General features: G+C 42.5%; 2 protein-coding genes and 1 long non-coding RNA gene across 7 annotated transcripts in view; 2 read left to right on the top strand and 1 right to left on the bottom strand.

The window, feature by feature from the left end:
- LOC105482171 (protein phosphatase 1 regulatory subunit 42) overlaps window positions 1–4,213 on the top strand; it is a 67,120-nt gene extending 62,907 nt beyond the window's left edge. For 2 of the 4 annotated variants that reach the window (XM_011742154.3, XM_011742153.3), the window contains one exon: window positions 3,946–4,126. In XM_011742154.3, coding sequence (XP_011740456.2) covers window positions 3,946–4,111 — 166 coding nt within the window. In that variant the 3' untranslated portion in view covers window positions 4,112–4,126. Of the gene's footprint in view, window positions 1–3,592 lie in introns of all 4 variants that reach the window. The other 2 variants (XM_011742155.3, XM_011742156.3) reach the window with 2 other exon arrangements.
- Window positions 1–5,045, bottom strand: part of LOC105482172 (uncharacterized) — a 76,443-nt gene extending 71,398 nt beyond the window's left edge. The window contains exon 1 of the long non-coding RNA XR_987423.3: window positions 4,962–5,045. This is a non-coding gene — a long non-coding RNA (uncharacterized lncRNA). The remainder of the gene's footprint in view (window positions 1–4,961) is intronic.
- A 60-nt stretch (window positions 5,046–5,105) lies between these two features.
- On the top strand, window positions 5,106–16,498 carry LOC105482173 (transcription factor 24). 2 transcript variants are annotated; one of them, XR_011606968.1, is made up of 3 exons: window positions 5,106–6,518; window positions 6,717–6,810; window positions 12,394–16,498. XR_011606968.1 is itself a non-coding variant. In XM_011742157.3 (3 exons), the coding sequence occupies exons 2-3, from the start codon at window positions 6,129–6,131 to the stop codon at window positions 12,505–12,507; spliced, it is 504 nt and encodes a 167-aa protein (XP_011740459.1). In that variant the 5' UTR covers window positions 5,106–5,567; window positions 6,106–6,128; the 3' UTR covers window positions 12,508–16,498. The 2 variants fall into 2 exon arrangements, 1 of the variants encoding a protein (XP_011740459.1); XM_011742157.3 differs by lacking the exon at window positions 6,717–6,810 and having other exon boundaries at window positions 5,106–5,567; window positions 6,106–6,518.
- Window positions 16,499–17,853: the final 1,355 nt, after the last annotated feature.

The following is a 17,853-nucleotide window of genomic DNA, read 5'->3' on the forward strand; positions in this document are numbered from 1 at the left end:
CACTGAGAATACTCTGTAGCACCATACAATGAAAAACAAATTGTTACTTGATTATTTAACTAACTTTCAAACCCAAGCAATGTTAATAAAGTCAATCCATCTCTTTTGTTAATGTAAAAATAATAACTTTCTAGCTGGGTAAAAATGCCCTTAATTTCAGATACCTTTAAGGAATACAAATCACTGGGGCCCATAATTCACAGGAAATATTCACTGTATATTAACTATTTATAAAATACCTAGTACCCTTTGTTAGAATATGGAAGCGTTAGATTTCTTTGAATTAAAAAGTGAACTTGAATAACAGTCAAAACAACCTTCCTTCACCACTGTTAAGGTTGTTTGAACAGTTGTAACAACAGATCTATGTACTTAGGAAAGAATTTTTAAAACTCAGGTATTTTTAGTCACAAAACTCTGGAATTATGTTATATAAACTCACTTGCAAATTTTGCTTTGTTAAACATAACAGTCTATTTAATTTATATGCAAAAATAAGCTTATGTGTATCAGTAATGTAGGTATAATGTTAATATTTGGATTTGCAGTTCTCAAAGAACCATTTTGAAATTAAGATACTCCCCTCCTTCCTAAAAAAAGCACAATAGTGGTAAGCAACATAGTTTTTTTAGGCTGGGTCAGGTGGCTCATGCCTATAATTCCAGCACTTTGGGAAGCTGAAGGAGAGAGGATTGCTTGAGGCCAGGAGTTGGAAACCAGCCTGGGCAACACAGTGAGACCTCATCTCCATAAGAAAAAAAAAAATTCAGGTATAGTAACACCTCTCTGTAGTCCCAGCTACTTGGGAGGCTAAGGTGAGAGAATTGCTTGAGCCCAGGAGGTTGAGAATGCAGTGAGTCGCGATTGTGCCACTGCACTCCAGACTGGGCGACAGAGAAAGGCCTTATCTCAAAAAACAAAAACTTTTTTTAGTTAAAACAGACTAGTTTTAGTTAAAACAAGCTAGTTTTTGTGATCTGTCAATGGTTTACTCTGTGAACAAGAGTTATATAAGACCTAATTCAAAAGAATTATTTTCCATTTTAAAATGCCTATATTTTGAAAGCTGACTCTTCATTATCCAAACAAATTATTTATTTATTTATTTATGGTTTTTTATTTATTTTTACTTTTTGGAGACAGAGTCTCGCTCTGTCGCCCAGGCTGGAGTGCAGTGGCGCAATCTCGGCTCACTCCAAGCTCCACCTCCCGGGTTCACGCCACTTCTCCTGCCTCATCCTCCCAAGTAGGTGGGACTACAGGCGCTGGCTACCACGCCGGCTAATTTTTTGTATTTTTAGTAGAGACAGGGTTTCACCGTGTTAGCCAGGATGGTCTCTCTCTTCTGATCTCGTGATCCGCCCGCCTGGGCCTCCCAAAGTGCTGGGATTACAGGCGTGAGCCACCGCGCCCGGCCCATCCAAACAAATTTTAAAAGACAATGGAACTCTTTTAAGAATACTATAAGCCCCATTTTATAGATGGGAAAATGAGGCTTGGAGAGGTACAATCAGAAGGACCCAAGGTCACACAATTGCCATGAGCAGAGCTAGGACTTGAACACAGCTCACTGACTCCAATAGCCAGCCTCTCAAGTACTCTGCTGGGGACTCTCAAACAAAACCACCCTTAGGAACAGGAAGTTAATAAATGAGAACAGGTGAGGAGGTGACTAAGGTGAACTGGAAAGCACATGCCCGACTAAAGGCAACTGTAGCTATTCAGCTCCACAATGGTGTGGCCAGATGGACATGCATCACACTAGCTGGCAAGTGAGATATCTCGGTTATGAAATCATCTGATTTTTAAATATTTAATTTTTTCTTAAAAAATAACATGTACTAGAATGGATAAAAAGAAAAAACAAAAGCTGGTAATGCTGGCTAGGATATGGAGCAACTGGAACTCTCGTGTACTACTGGCTGGAATGCAAAAATAGTACAGACAATGTGGACAGTAGTTTAACATATTATTTTATTTATGTATTTATCTTTTGAGAGACAGGGTCTCACTTTGTTGCCCAAGCTGGAGTGCAGTGGCTCAAACACAGTTCACTGCAGCCTCAACCTTCTGTGTTCAAGCAATCCTCCTGCCCCAGCTTTCTGAGTAGCTGAGACTACAGGCATGTTCCACCACGCCCATGTAATTTTTAAAATTTTTTTGTACAGACCGGATCTCACTATACTATCCAGGCTGGTCTCAAACTCTTATACTTAAACAATCCTCCCACCTCAGTCTCCCAAAGTGCTGGAACTGCAGATGTGAACCACTGTACCCAGCCAGTTTGACATATTCTTATAACATTAAGCTGGGCATGGTGGTACATGCCTGTAGTTACAGCTACTTGGGAGGCTAGGGTGGGAGGATCACTTGGAGAATCACTTGAGCCCCAGAGTTCAAGCCTACAGTGAGCTATGATCACACCACTGCACTTCAGCCTGGGTGACACAACGAGAGCCTCCTTCAAAAAAAAAACAAAAAAAAAACAAAAAAAAGGTAAACATATATTTAACACATCTAGCAGCTAGTGGTTCACTCCTGGTTATTTTCCCAAGTGAAATTAAAACGTATACTCACAAAAACCTGTACCTGAACATTTATAACATTATTCATAATCACCAAAAACTGAAAACAATCCAAAGGTTTTCTTTCTTTTTTTTTTTTTTTTTTGAGACGGAGTCTCGTTCTGTCGCCCAGGCTGGAGTGCAGTGGCGCAATCTCAACTCACTGCAGTTCCAAAGGTTTTCATCTGAGGAATGGATAAACAAACTGTGGTACATCTATACAATGGAAAACTATTCAGCAATACAAACGAATGAACTAGTGATATACTCAACAACAGGGATCTCAAAAGCATTATGCTAAGTGAAAGAAACCAGACTCAAAAGGTTACATACTATATAATATGCTTCTATTTGTGTGACTTTCTAGCAAAGGCAAACTACAGAGACACAAAACAGATTAGCAGTTGCCAGAAACTGAAGGTGGGAGAAAGGGTGGACTGCAAAGGGTCAGCACAAGATAATTTTGGAGAATTAATGTTCTATATCTTTATTGCATTGATGGTTATAAGACATATGTTTATGAAAGCTTGCTGAACTGGGTGAATTTACACTGAAAAGGGTGAATTTAACTATGTAAATTACAATTTAAATAATGAGGGAAATAGTTGAAAGGTGAAAAAGTACCAATTAATCTACTGTTTTATATACATATAAAACATTTATATATTAAAAACAATATGGAATAAATTGATATGTGTGATTATATTGCATTATAAGACAATCTGGGTGCAAAATATAAGAAGCCCCAGACACCTCAAATTTGCCTCATCTTAGAGCTGGTCCACCTTTCCTCTAATATTCTTTCCATACCTCTCACAAATCACAGATTTTTTACATTCTTCGCTACACCAAGAGGAAAATCTTTGTTTCTGCTTCCTTTTTAAAGCCCAACAAGATTCACACAGTTTGGTGACTAATCATTAGCCTTTAATATTGTTATTGTGCCCTAGATTCTATAGGTTTGCTACCTTTTGGGGATACTTTCATTTTTTTAATTTAATGCTTTTTTCCCCTCTCTATAAATATAGGAATCTCTCTTTGAAGCAATCTGAAACCTTGCTGACAAAAAATGATGTGCATGAACCTCACCTTTTCCATAACCCCAAAGAAAAAGAAAATTTGTTTGCAGAAAATGAGTAAATTCAGCCTCAAGTGACAGGAAATGTTTGATTTTGTTTTTAACCTTATAGGACTAGGCAACAATATCTTTTGTGGGTTTGTAGCTTTATGGTATCTCACATAGAAAAACTTTTAAGTTATTGTTTGATTTGCTGCTTTATAGAATCTGAAACATTGCTTTCCGCCTGTGAATTCAGGGATCTAGTTGCTTTATTCCTCATTACATACAATTTACTGGGAAAATATGTACTTTTTCATTCAGCAATAGAAGTCCCTTTAATGGCGCGATCACAGCTCACTGCAGCCTCAACCTCCTGGGCTCACGAGATCCTCCCGTCTCAGCCTTCGGGGTAGCTGGGACTACAGACATGAGCCACCGCACCGAGCCCCCTTTTGAATCAATGGAATTTTGGTGTGCTTCTTTCTAAAGTGTAAATCTAATTACAGTTATTGGGTGGGAATTGAGATGAAAGCCTAAGTGCCATTCTGACTCACTAATGTACTTAATTTGTGGACCAGTACATCCAAATAGTGCCACCAGGACTGCTGACGACTTGGTTACAGTAGTTCCAACTTAGAAATCTACTGGAAAGTATTAAATGATGGTGCATATACAAGAGCGCGGTTTCTTTAGCGGCATTTTAAATTTGATATTCCGATTGACCCCAAAGAATATAAGAAAATATCCTGCTCTTGGCTTGAGCCCGAAAGTTGGAGGCTGAGGTGAGCCGAGATGGCACCACTGCACTCCAGCCTGGGCGACAGAGACCCTGTCTCAAACACAAAAACAGAAAATGTCCTACTCTGCGAATTGCAGGCATTGTTTCGAGTGTGTTCTAATTATGTTGTTGGAAAGTACTCAGATTTCACCTACGAAGGCGACGGGTCCAGGACCTGCAGAAACCGCTGCGGATTGGGGCGGCCGGGGGCCCATGGCTTTCTGGGGCGACTCTGAACAGGCCTTGGGGCGCAGTGCCCGCTTTCTAAAGAAGCCTGGGATCGGTCCTGCCTCGCTGCAAGTCACGCTTCCCGTGGGTCCACAAGAGCAAAACCAGAAAAGAATGTTTCGTCCAAATAATTAAAGAGCGGTGGCCCCCGCGCGGGCAGCGGAGGCAGTCAGCAAGGTCCGCGTCCCCGGGGAGAAGCGCCCACGATCCAAGGGCTGCCTGCTCTGGGAATTTCTTAAAGAATTACGGACAGCGGGAGCATTCGGGGTCTGGTAGGAAGTGCAGTGTATCTCCCAGCTTTAGGGTAACTAGGACAGTATGAATCTTTTACCTTGTGGTAGAATAAACGGCTAGCGCCTCGATGTGGCGCGTTCGACTTTTCCTCACAGAGCTTAAAAGTCACCCTCAACCAAACGGCAACGCTCCCGCCTCAGCTGGAAGCGCCCTGGAATCAGACTGGACCCGAGGAGGTAGGACCTCGGCAGCGCGAGGTTAACCACAGGCCTCACTCGCGGCCTCCAGCCCTGCCCCACCGCAGCCGGCAGCCGACACCCCAGACTTTCCACACGCCGCCCTCAGCGAGGCGCCTTGGGAAAAGCAGCGTGAGGCGCTGAACCGAGGGGTGGGGCCAGGAGGACGCCCCGCCCCCTGAGCCCGACCCACCGGGCGGTTTGATTAATGACCCTCTACGCCGCTGCAGCCCCTGGTGTAGCCCCTTGGGTGGGCCAGGCCCTCCGCCCGACCTGTCGTAGCCGGCCGGAGCCGCAGGGCGCCCGCATAAAAGTCACGGCCAGCGTGAGTTGGAAGCAGCCGTCGATTTGGGCTTCGGCCGGACGAGGATGGAGTGACCAGTGAGGCCCTGGCCACACAGGCCCTGCTCCACGCCCCTCGCCCGCCGCACGGCAGAGCGGAGCTCCACTCAGCTGCTCCAGGAAAGGTGAGGGGCCCATCAGACGCGTACTGTGCGGCTCCTGGGCTTGGAACGGTGGCGGGTGACTACTCCGAGGTGAGGCTAAAGGTCCCCCACTCCTCGGGCAGAAATCCCCCCTGGCGTGAAAGGCCGAGGGCAGCTGGTGAGCCGTGGTTTTCCGCGGCGTCGGCGAGGGGGAGCCGCGCCACCTCTCGTGCGCCCGGGTTGGATAAAGTCGCCGAATCGCGAACGAGTGCCGATCCTAAATTGAGCTTCCGAGATCTTTCTTCCCGGGTAGAGTAGACCTTTCGCTTAATTTGCCCCTGAAAAGCAAAGCCGGCACCGCGCCTCTCTTCATCCTTCTAGGAAGCCCAAGAACTCCGGAGCCCCGCAACTCGCCCCAGACGTCGGGAGGCAAAACGCGCCCCAGGCAAAACGAGCTCGCTTTAGAGCGCCCTCAGCCCCGCTGGGCTGCTAGTGGGCGCACGGGGAGAACCAGGGGGCTGCGCCTCTCGGGTTAAGCCCGACCACCCCCCGGCCTCACCGCACCTTCGGTCCTTTGCAGGGCGTGCGGCGCGGTAAGCTGCCATGGAGCGCGACCGCCCCGCGGGCAGCCCTCTCAGCGTCAGCGCCGAGCCCGCGCCCCTGGCCGCCGCCATCCGCGACTCGAGTACCGGGCTGACCGGGCCGGGGCCGGCGGGCCCCGGGGGCGGTGCGCGTTCCGGGAGCGGGCGGCCGGCGGCGGCGAATGCAGCGCGGGAGCGCACCCGGGTGCAGACCCTGCGGCACGCCTTCCTGGAGCTGCAGCGCACGCTGCCGTCCGTGCCGCCCGACACCAAGCTGTCCAAGTTGGACGTGCTGCTGCTGGCCACCACCTACATCGCGCACCTCACCCGCAGCCTGCAGGACGACGCCGAGGCGGCGGCGGACCCCGGGTTGGGCTCCCTGCGCGGCGATGGCTACCTGCACCCGGTCAAGGTAAGCGGGCGGGGTCGCACCGCGGGGCTGGGGCCGAGACCAGGACACCTTGATCCGCCCTGCCAGTCACCGTCTTGGATAGATGCTCTCATTCCTTTTCGGGTGAGGCGGGAAGCCGACCGGGAGAACGACCTCGGCCTTCGAGGGTACTGGTGGCAAGGTCCCCGCCGCGAGAGGCTGCTCCTTCGCCGTTCGCAGGTGGCGAGTGAGGCGTTTAAAGCCGGGGTGGCTTGAGTAAGAGTCTCGCAGGCCCCTTACAGGATGCCTCTGAAGGATTTGTGTACCTTCCAAGGTGAGAAATGGGGGCTTGGTTGCACATCCTGATAATGTTTAATATCTGAGCTGTATGTATGACCCTCGGAGAGTTTTTAAGCATCTTTTATTTATATAATTATGCTTTCATTGATTTTTATGGGATATTTGAAAGATTTCACTGGAGTAATGGCCCTAAGTGATTCTAGGAAAACACTGTTGAAATTTTTTGGTAAAACTAGTAAGAACAAATGAGACCGTTCTGCATCTCTATGTAGTAAAATTTCAGTCCGTTTAAATAAAGGTTAAATATCATATACTTGACAGCTACCAAAAGTATTAGAAAAAACTACAGTGTTTTTAAATACGTTCGCAATAGATTGGCATGTGTGTTGAGTGAATTGATTACTAAATTCAAAGTCTGTAATGTACAAAATTAGACAAGAGAATCCATTTTGCATAATTTCTTTACATATAGGTAAAATTTTCACTTAACATGGTGTATATGATTATGCTTCGTTACCTATTACAGTAGTCGGTTTTTGCATCATCCTCTTCTTCTAGATTTGATTGTTTTGAAACCTTACACTAATCTTTCTGTTCCAAATGCATCATCTCATTATTTGCCAAACCTAAATTTTCAGAGTTTTGGCTTCACCACCCTGAAATATTTGGCCACACGCGTGCACACGCACACACACACAAATGCAAAGTTAATACTTAAGACTTAGCTTTAAGTATATCAGTGTTCAATAAATTATTCAGTATGGTAAAGCACACCCTCTGATATTAACTGAACTTACCATTCTGTGGTAAGGTTTAACAAAATTTACTTTGCAAATATAATCATAATGATAGACAAATCATTTCAATATGAAATATGAAGACATGAAATATCATTATTTATAATTATGATATACCTTATCTCATTTGTAAGTTTATAATCTCAGCAGAAAAGTCATTATTAAGGGGTTCTGTATTACCATGTTCATTAGATTACTATTCGAATATACCATTAATATTAGATTTCTTTTGATTTGACATTTGCCATATACTCAAGGAAGTTTATTTTAACATTAAGTAGATTGTAATACAAAGAGCATCCGTTAAATACTTTATGGGAGACATAATTCAGAATGAGAAGTCAAGATGCTTTTCATCTTATTTTTTCTTGGAATGCTTTTTTTGAATGAATAATGTTAGAAGCGTCATTTCCATGTAACAATAAGCATAGCAAGTGTCTTTTTGCACTTGATTCATGTACCAAATGTTTTTATAATCATAACTTTTTATTTGTAAATATTGATTGTTTTAATTGAATATTTTAAAAGACAACTCTAGAGATAATGATACAAAGCCAAAGATTTTTTTTAATGAAATTAATGTTGCTTGAACAAGTGACTAAAATCAAGCGTGTTTTAAAATCAAACATGTATTGAATTCTTACTGTGTGCAAAGCACTATTTTAGGGGAGTGAACACAATAAGACTCAGTCCCTTTCCTATATGAACATATTATTGAGACAACGACAAAGAAACAACGGTACTGGAAGGGAGAATGTTACGTTTTCCATTAAAGAACTATAATTATGTGCTACGGAAGTTCAGAGGAAAGAGATGTTATGTACATAATTGAAACCGCCTGTTAACTGTTAACACATTAGTTTACAGACACTACCAAAATGTCTAAACATTGTCTACCTTTGATTAATGTGAAAGAAATTAAAATATCCTATTTGTACTTTTATGGTTAACTAAAGGCTCATTATAAACTATTGTTTAGTAAAAAGTGTTCTAAAATGACTTCATTTTTCTGCCTTACAACATAGTGTTAGTCTTACCCTGATGATCAAAGCTTTTTAACAAATATTTCAAGGTCATTATTTTGAATCACAAGTCCTTATTATCAGTATTGTTAGCACATTACCACTGTTGGGGATTTACTTTAAGAGCATTTCATAGCAAGACTTCCTCTATACTAAGAATTTTAAAAATTAGGTGGCTGTGGTGTGTGCACCTGTAGTCCCAGCTACTGGGGAGGCTTATGCGAGAGGACTGCTTGAGCCCAAGAGATTGTGTCTACATTGCACCACTGCATGCCTGGGCAACTGAGCACGACCCTGTCTCAAAAAAAGAGAACAAACATCTCAAATTAAACTGGAAGTTTAAGAGAATGGGGACCTGGTGCATAGCCTGAAATGGCAGTTTTTAATCCCTGTGGGGTATGAGCAATTTATTTCCATCAGCATCAGCTGCCCAAAAGGCAGTGATTGTCTAAGAAACAGAAATATATTTCAGATCTCTACATTTGGCAGAAAAATACAAATGACTTTATTATCGTGCCCCTTATTTTATAATCATTGTCTATGATAGGTAAACAATAATTGAAAAAAAATAGATAAGAGGGTTTTGTTATTTTTGAGTCACTTATTTAAACTAAGTGCTTTTTGTTGTTGTTGTTTTTTGAGATGGGGTCTCGTTCTGTCACCCAGGCTGGAGTGCAGTGGTGCAATCTCGGCTCACTGCAACCTCTGCCCCCTGGGTTCAAGTGATTCTTCTGCCTCAGCCTCCCAAGTAGCTGGGATTACAGGCCCCCACCACCACGCCCAGCTAATATTTGTATTTTTGGTAGAGACGGGGTTTCGCCATGTTGGCGAGGCTGGTCTCCAACCCCTGACCTCAGGTGATCCACCCACCTCGGCCTCCCAAAGTACTGGGATTACAGGCATGAGCCACCACATTCAACTTTTTTTTTTTTTTTTGAGACGGACTCTTGCTCTGTCGTCAGGCTGGAGTGTGGTGGTGTGATCTCAACTCACTGCAACCTCCACCTCCAGAGTTGAAGCGATTCCCATGTTGCCCAGGATGGTCTTGATCTCTTGACCTCGTGATCCGCCTGCCTCAGTCTCCCAAAGTGCTAGGCTTACAGGCATGAGCCACTGCCCTGGCCCGATTTTCCTCTTCTTAAATGGGTATTAGTTCCTCATGACCTAATCTAACTCTTTTTACCTCCCAAAGGCCTTGTCTCTAAATCCCATCACCTTGGAGGTAAGAGCTTCAACATGTGCATTTTGGAGGGACACAAACACTACAGCACTGGGATCTTCAGTATAATGAAGGACTTTAATCTGATATAACAATGCCAGATCTTGATACATCAGATAAACCTCACTCCAGTTTCTAAAACATATTAGTTTGGCTGGGCGTGGTGGCTTACACTGTAATCCCAGCACTTTGGGAGGCTGAGGTGGGCGGATCACTTGAGGTCAGGAGTTCGAGACCATCCTGGCCAACATGGCAAAACCCCATCTCTACTAAAAATACAAAAATTAGCTGGGCATGGTGGCACATGCCTGTAATCCCAGCTACTTGGGAGGCTAAGGCAGGAGAATCACTTGAACCCTGGAGGCCGAGGTTGCAGTGAGCCAAGATCACGCCACTGCACTCCAGCCTGGGTGACAGAGCAAGACTCCGTCTCAAAAAAAATAAAAATAAAAAACACATTAGTTTATCTTTGTAAAAGATCCCAGGAACAGGACCACTGACAATGATACACCTAGGATGTATAGGAATGCGTATGTATTATTTTTAAAAATTGAGTCCAGGCATGGTGGATCACACCTATAATCCCAGCACTTTGGGAGGCTGAGGCAGGAGGATCACTTGAGCCCAGTAGTTCAAGACCACCCTCGAACTCAAAGCAACATAGTGAGACTCTGCCTCTGCAAAAACAAATAAATAAACAAACAAAAAAACAAGTTTTTAATTAGCCCAGCATGGTGGCAGGCACCTGTAGTCCTAACTCAGGAAGCTGAGGCAGGAAGATTGCATGAGCCCAGCAGGTTTAGGCTGCAGTGAGCCATGATCACACCACTGCCACTCCAGCTTGTGCAGCAGAATGAGCCCCTGTCTCATAAATAATAATATAATAAAATAAAAAAATAAAAATTAGGACTTTGGTTGCCACAGAACAAAACTTTCCAGATAGTATCACATGCCCACTTATTCTTTATGGCTATGTTTTACATTTGGAGTCCCAGTTTAGGTGAAAATAACTGTGCTCACAAGTGCAATGAGAGTTTATATTATTCCATCTGAGATCTAACTCTACTTACATTCTTTTAACTCTGTAACAGAATTAATAGTCCATTCTGACTTAATTGTTCTGGGGTGTGACTTGGCCATCAGTATTTATTTAAAGCTCTCTGGGTGAGTCTTATATGCAACTTGGGTTGCGAACCCAGAGCTCTTAATGTTCTTTGGCGTGTTAATAATTGTACCTCTATTTGAGCACTATGGATTATCTGCCAGGCATTTAAAAACATATTATGGTGCTATGTAACTAGCAGTTGGCCTGTGTGTGTTCGCTGATGAAGATAGGTAGCCTGCTTACATAAGGCAGCACTTGCTCCCCGGAGAGTGTGGGACCAGATTGCTGACCTTTAGGAGTTGCTTTTTTTTTTTCTTTTTTTTAAGTCCATCTCTGTATTAAACAATAGTAGTATTCTAAGGATCTTAGAACTTAACTGATTATATGACAGCTGCCTCCTTCCAAAAAGAGTTTTATTCTGAAAGAACTACTCATGTAATATGTTTTTTCATCATTATGTCTGCCTGGCAATAAATTATATTGTTTGAGATGAATTTAGAAAAATCATCATCAGTAATTCAAATGTGATGATTACCAAAAGGTTAGAGCTAGATGATGTCAATACATACAGACATTTAATCAGGATGTTCTCTTAGTATAATACCAAATATTCTAATATTTATGACTTCGAGATACTGTTTTTAGCTAGATAAGATGCATAGATGGGGCTGGGCTTGGTGGCTTACGCCTGTAATCCCAGCACTTTGGGAGGCTGAGGCAGGTGATCTCTTGAGGTCAGGAGTTCAAGACCAGCCTGGCCAATGTGGTAAAACCCCATCTCTGCTAAAAATACAAAAATTAGCCAGGCGTGGTGGTAGGCGCCTATAATCCTAGCTATTCAGGAGGCTGAGGCAGGAGAATCGCTTGAACCCAGGAGACGGAGGTTGCAGTGAACCGAGATCGTGCCACTGCACTCCAGCCTGGGTGACAGAGCGACACTCCGTCTCAAAAAAAAAAAAAAAAAAAAAGAACATGTATAGATAGTTGACACTTTTCACTGTGGTCCTTTGATACGTGTAGACACATAATACCACGTAGAACTTTTTAAAATATAGTGCTCACTTCAGCCCCACATATACTAAAATTGGGACTTTTAAAAATATTTTTAAAGCCAAGGATCTAGTTTTAGGCTTAATTTTGTTTTAGGTTTAGTTTGAAATTAAAACATTACAGGCAGATATGTTTTTCTACACTTTAACTATATTTATTTTTCATGATTTCTTACAGTTCTTATCCGTAAGCACACATATTACTTCTAAAATTTTAATCAAAGTCTGAGTATATTTTTGTTTTTTACTGTGAGCATTAATAAACATTTTTTCATGTTGTTCTTTGTACTTCATACTTACAATTGTTATTAGCTACATAATACTGCATTTGCATTGGGCTGTTTGCAATCTTTAACATTGTAGACCACGTTAATATATGTCACAGATACTAACTTTTGAATTCTTGTTGAAATAATCTTTTTCAGAAATGGCCCATGCGATCAAGATTGTACATCGGTGCTACTGGTCAGTTTCTGAAGCATTCTGTTTCTGGAGAAAAAACAAATAATGACAACACTCCAACAGACTCACAGCCTTAGGCTCTCCCCTGGTGGGGGCTGGTAGAAGTGGTGGCTATTGTTTTTAAATACTATGACATAATTCTATATTTATTATATGAGACATAAAATTTCTGAAAGTTTACATGTGAACCCATAGTTGGATGTTCAGGTTTATCTGGCTAAATGTGGAATGAAATAATCAGTGTTATATAAAACACACAGCTTATCTGTTCAGTATGAGAGTCACTGCTATATAGTGCAAGAGAAATTATTAGAAAAAAGAAGTCACTTGAAAGCAAACAATTGTGTATGTAGCTAAAGAGTGCACACATTGCTATAGTGTATCTATTACAAACAGAAAAGTTCATATCTGTTGGTGCAGTCTTCCTAGTTTAGAAAGATAAAAATCTGTGTTTATAATATACCAGTATTCCTTTTTTGTGAAAACCATACTGTGCTTAAGTTGGTCTAAGACGCCATTTCAGTTGAAGAAAACTGTTGCAGTAATATGAAGATGCAATAAATTCAATAAGTAGTTATTTTTCCCTCTCAGAAAACTTGTTTGGAGTATTAGAAATGGTTTGCTCAGAGGACAGGGCTTGGCCACCTTCCTAGAGGGTTATTCTGTATCTTACTGTGTTTGCAACTTGTGGAAGGCACTGGGAATCCCTGCAGTCCAGTGTGAACAGAAGACCAGGTGTCAGCGGACAGCAGAGTTCACAGTGTAGGTGCATGTCACCACACCTGGCTAATTCTTTTATTTTTTGTAGAGATGGGGTCTCACTGTGTTGCCTAGGCTAGTCTTGAAATCCTGGCTCAAAAAATCCTCCCGCCTCACCTCCCAAAGTGTTGGGATTATAGGCAAGAACCACCATGCCTGGCCCAGTTTTATTGTTTTAATGTGAATATACACATAATGTGACCGAAGCATATCTTTTTTCAAGAAAGATATATAATAAAAGTTCTCTACATATTAATATGTAGAAAAGTACTTGCATATTTAAATATTTGTAAACATATTTACCTACTCATATAACATGGAAAAATAAAAAGTAAAATGAGATTTGGATTCAGCCATTCACTATTATAAGTTATTGACATAAGAAGTGCTAAAAAGAATCTTTATCCTAAGGAATGAAATCAAAACTTCTTTAAAGTTACCCCAAACTGAATTGTAAACACTAAATTTAACAGCAAGAATTTCAGAAAAATTGTTTTCTTGCTAATAATTCTTAAGATTTATTAGTTTGGCTAGTTTTTAAAGCATTTAACTGGGGAAACAACTATGTGTTGAATAATTAGACTTCTAAGTCATCCTGTTAAATAGTTAGTAGAGCTTTGCCCTTGATGGTATTACTTTTTAATTCTTCTCATCCAGTTACAAGTTGTTTTAATGCCAAAGAAGTGTATTTGTTACAGATTTTCATAACATTTTATTAAATTGCTAGATATGATGATAGGTGTCGGTAGGTTGGAAAATTACAGAGGAGAAATTTCATATTTTCACTCGAAGATTCAAAGGAACATGCTGTTTTAATGCTTTAATGGTGAATGGTCATGATAAGAGATATTATAAAAATAAAGTACTCATTTAAAAATTAGTCTGTTAAATTTGCATTTCTCTCTTTGGATATTTAACAAACACTGAAGGTACTTTTGAAAATCTTTTTAGATGATAGATGCCTGCTTGGTGTTAGCTGCTTTTTTACCATGCTGTCTTTTTTTTTTTTTTTTTTTTTTTTGAGACAGAGTCTCACTGTTTCCCAGGCTAGAGTGCAGTGGCACAATCTCCATTCACTGCAACCTCCACCTCTTGGGTTCAAGCGATTCTCGTGCCTCTCAGCCTCCTGAGTAAGTGGGACTACAGGCATGTACCACCATGCCCACCTAACTTTTGTATTTTTAGTAGGAGACAGGGTTTCAACTTGTTGGTCAGGCTGGTCTCGAATTCCTGACCTCAAGTGATCCGCCTGCCTCGGCCTCCCAAAGTGCTGGGATTACAGGCGCAAGCCACAGCGCCCAGCCTCTGTTGTTTTTCGAGATGGAGTCTCATTCTGCTGCCCAGGCTGGAGTGCAGTGGCGAGATCTCAGCTCACTGCAACCTCCACCTCCCAGGTTCAAGCGATTCTCCTGCCTCAGCCTCCCGAGTAGCTGGGATTACAGAGGTGCGCCACCATTCCCAGCTAATTTTTGTATTTTGGGTAGAGATGGGGTTTTGCCATGTGACCCCGGGGGTTCTCAAACTCCTGGCCTCAAGTGATCCACCCACCTCAGCCTCCCAAACAACTGGGATTACAGGCATGAGCCACTGCTGAGGAAATAATCTAATATACACAGAACATCTCTTTACAGTGGCCAACATGATTCACTTAGAAATGAACACATGATTTATATTTGTTATCATGACACGATAAGACAAGTGGCTTGTTGGCTCTATGTATAATCGTATTGTTATTATTAGCTGGCAGGGAGAAGAAACCACAAATCAAACTGCTTCTGATCTCAATTTATATAGTAGATATTTTGAGAGATGGCTTAATCTATATGCTCTTTTCTTATTACGTGTGGGTTACTACAGATTATATCAATTGTGTATTTTATTTGAAAAGCTATGAACTTTGACTCCTCTAGCACTAGCAGATTCTGTCTTCACCTGGTGACAAATTAATGATTTTGTTTGTTTTTTGTTTTGTTTTGTTTTTTGAGACAGTCTCGCTGTGTCGCCCAGGCTGGAGTGCGGTGGCGCAATCTCGGCTCACTGCAAGCTCTGCCTCCCAGGCTCACGCCATTCTCCTGCATCAGCCTCCCAAATAGCTGGGACTGCAGGTGCCTGCCACCACGACCAGCTAATTTTTTGTATTTTCAGTAGAGATGGGGTTTCACCATGTTAGCCAGGGTGGTCTCGATCTCCCATCCACCTTGGCCTCCCAAAGTGCTGGGATTACAGGCGTCAGCCACCACGTCCAGTCGAGTTTTTTTAAATCATTGTTGGTGGCCAGGCAAGGTGGCTCATGCCTGTAATCCCAGCACTTTGGGAAGCCAGGGTGGGAGGATCACTTGAGGTCAGAAGTTCAAGACCAGCCTGGGCAACATGGTGAAACCCCTTCCTTCTCTACTAAAAATACAAAAAAATTAGCAGGGCTTGGTGTGTGTGCCTGTAGTACCAGCTACTCAGGAGGCTGAGGTGAGAGGATTGTCTGAGCCTGGGAGATTGAGGCTACAGTGAGCCATGATCATGCCACTGCACTCCAGCCCCTTATGGCTAGAGGATGTGATTGTTACCTAATTTCCCAGATGGTGTAAGACACAGTATAGTATTGCTGTTTTTCTCTGATGCATGCACTTCTGATTTTTTCATTTTGTTTTTGTTATTGTCATTTTAAAAGAACTCAAAAGCTAAGATTGTAAAATTTTAAAAGCACTAGGAAAATACTGTAAAGTTGTGTATCTCAAAGATAATACGTACTTTTGTTATGTAATGCTAGCTGGTGGTCTTATAGGCAGCTGTTGTACTGAAAAATAAATGTTCCTTAAATCCTGTAGATTTGCTGCCTTTAGACTCTGAGCACTGCGCAATGGCACTGCAGCACAGTTGGGAGTGAGGGACATTAAGTATTCTTACCTAACTACATAAATCTGGGAAAGGTTTCCCTTTTTATGTTTATACAAGTCTTAATTTCAACTCATAGGACAAACCAGCTCAGTGAAATATACCTCAATCACTCAAATGCTTTCATTATAAATTATACCTTAGCATTTTAGCTGTCATAAGGTTTTAAATAATAAACTGAAGAATAATCCTATTAAAGATTATGTCAGTAGTCTTTTCTTGTGCATATGAATGTTACTTAATTATCTCATGCATTCCTGCCCTCCCAGGGCCAAGAAATATGTCCTGGGGATGAACTTTAATCATCATCTCCATTTTTTTTAGCCATTAGAAACTGGGGGCCATTTCAAGCAATGTGATGTCTAAAGAAAAATTTATTGTAACCATTTTTACTTTCAGATAGACTCTGAAATCACTAACTTAAAAATGTTAAATGTGTGCTATTATAAAGTAGCTTAACTCTGGTTTTTTTTGTTTGTTTGTTTTTCTGAGACAGAGTTTCCCTCTGTTGCCCAGGCTGGAGTGTAGTGGTACCATCTCGGCTCATTGCAACCTCCGCCTCCCGGGTTCAAGTGATTCTTTTGCTTCAGCCTCCTGAGTGGCTGGGACTACAGGCACCCGCCACCATGCTCAACTAATTTTTGTGTTTTTAGTAGAGATAGGGTTTCACCATGTTGGCCAGACTGGTCTTGAACTCCTGACCTCAAGTGTTCTGCTCGCCTCAGTCTCCCAAAGTGCTGGAATTATAGGCGTGAACCACTGTGCCTGGCCAAGGTAGCTTAATTGTTTATGTAGATGGATATATGATGTGGAACAAAAAAATTTTTAAGGCCAGGTGCAGTGGCTCATGCCTGTAATCCCAGCACTTTGGGAGGCTGAGACAGAAGGATCACTTGAGGCCAAGAGTTCAAGACTAGCCTGGGCAATGTAGCGAGAACCCATCTCTACAAAAAAATTTAAAAATTAGCCGGGCATGGTGGCATGTGCCTGTGGTCCCAGCTACTCAGGAGACTAAGGTAGAAGGATTGCTTGAGCCCAGGAGGTGGAGGCTGCAGTGAGCCATCATTGTGCCACTGCACTCCAGCCTAGGAGAGAGACAGTAAGACCCTGTCTCAGGAGAAAAAAAAAATTTAATTAAGCTATACTTTTAAAAAGTAGGCATATGCAAGATTGTCCCTACTCTGTGTGTAGAACATCTGTACCACCTTGCGGCCATAAGACCCTGTACCAGAGTCATCTTGAAACATGGGCTACAATCAAGTAAAAATAATAGTATGCAATGGCAGAGGCAGGCAAGTCAAGAGAGGAGGAGAGGTGCGAAGCTATTTTCAGATCCCCCATTTAGAAAGAAGAGGCCGGTTCCACCAGTGTCCAGTCCTGCTATAGGTGTGTGGTTATAGGGACACACAGGAGAGACTGACTCAAAGAGGAGACCTGACTTTGGAACCAAACCAGAACAACAAAAGCTGCCAGTGGTGAGCCACACTCGGTCTGAGAGGTCCAGAGAGCAGCCACACCTGCTGTAATGAAGACTGGGCCCAGGTGGTCTATTTTCCTCTCCAGTCAGCCAGTGCCAGAGACTGGACACTGGACAATGTCTAGGGTGATGGTGGTGGCGGAAGTGGCTTAACAGAAGGCAGAAAACTTGCAGTAAGCAATGACTACTAGTCTCTCCTCTTCCCCTAACCTATGCGAGCCCCACCCAGACTTGTGGCCACTCTAGGGATACACACTTTGTTTACATTAGCACATTCTTTTTCTTTGTTGACAGGAAG

Source organism: Macaca nemestrina, chromosome 8 (assembly GCF_043159975.1).
Source record: "Macaca nemestrina isolate mMacNem1 chromosome 8, mMacNem.hap1, whole genome shotgun sequence".
NCBI lineage: Eukaryota > Metazoa > Chordata > Mammalia > Primates > Cercopithecidae > Macaca > Macaca nemestrina.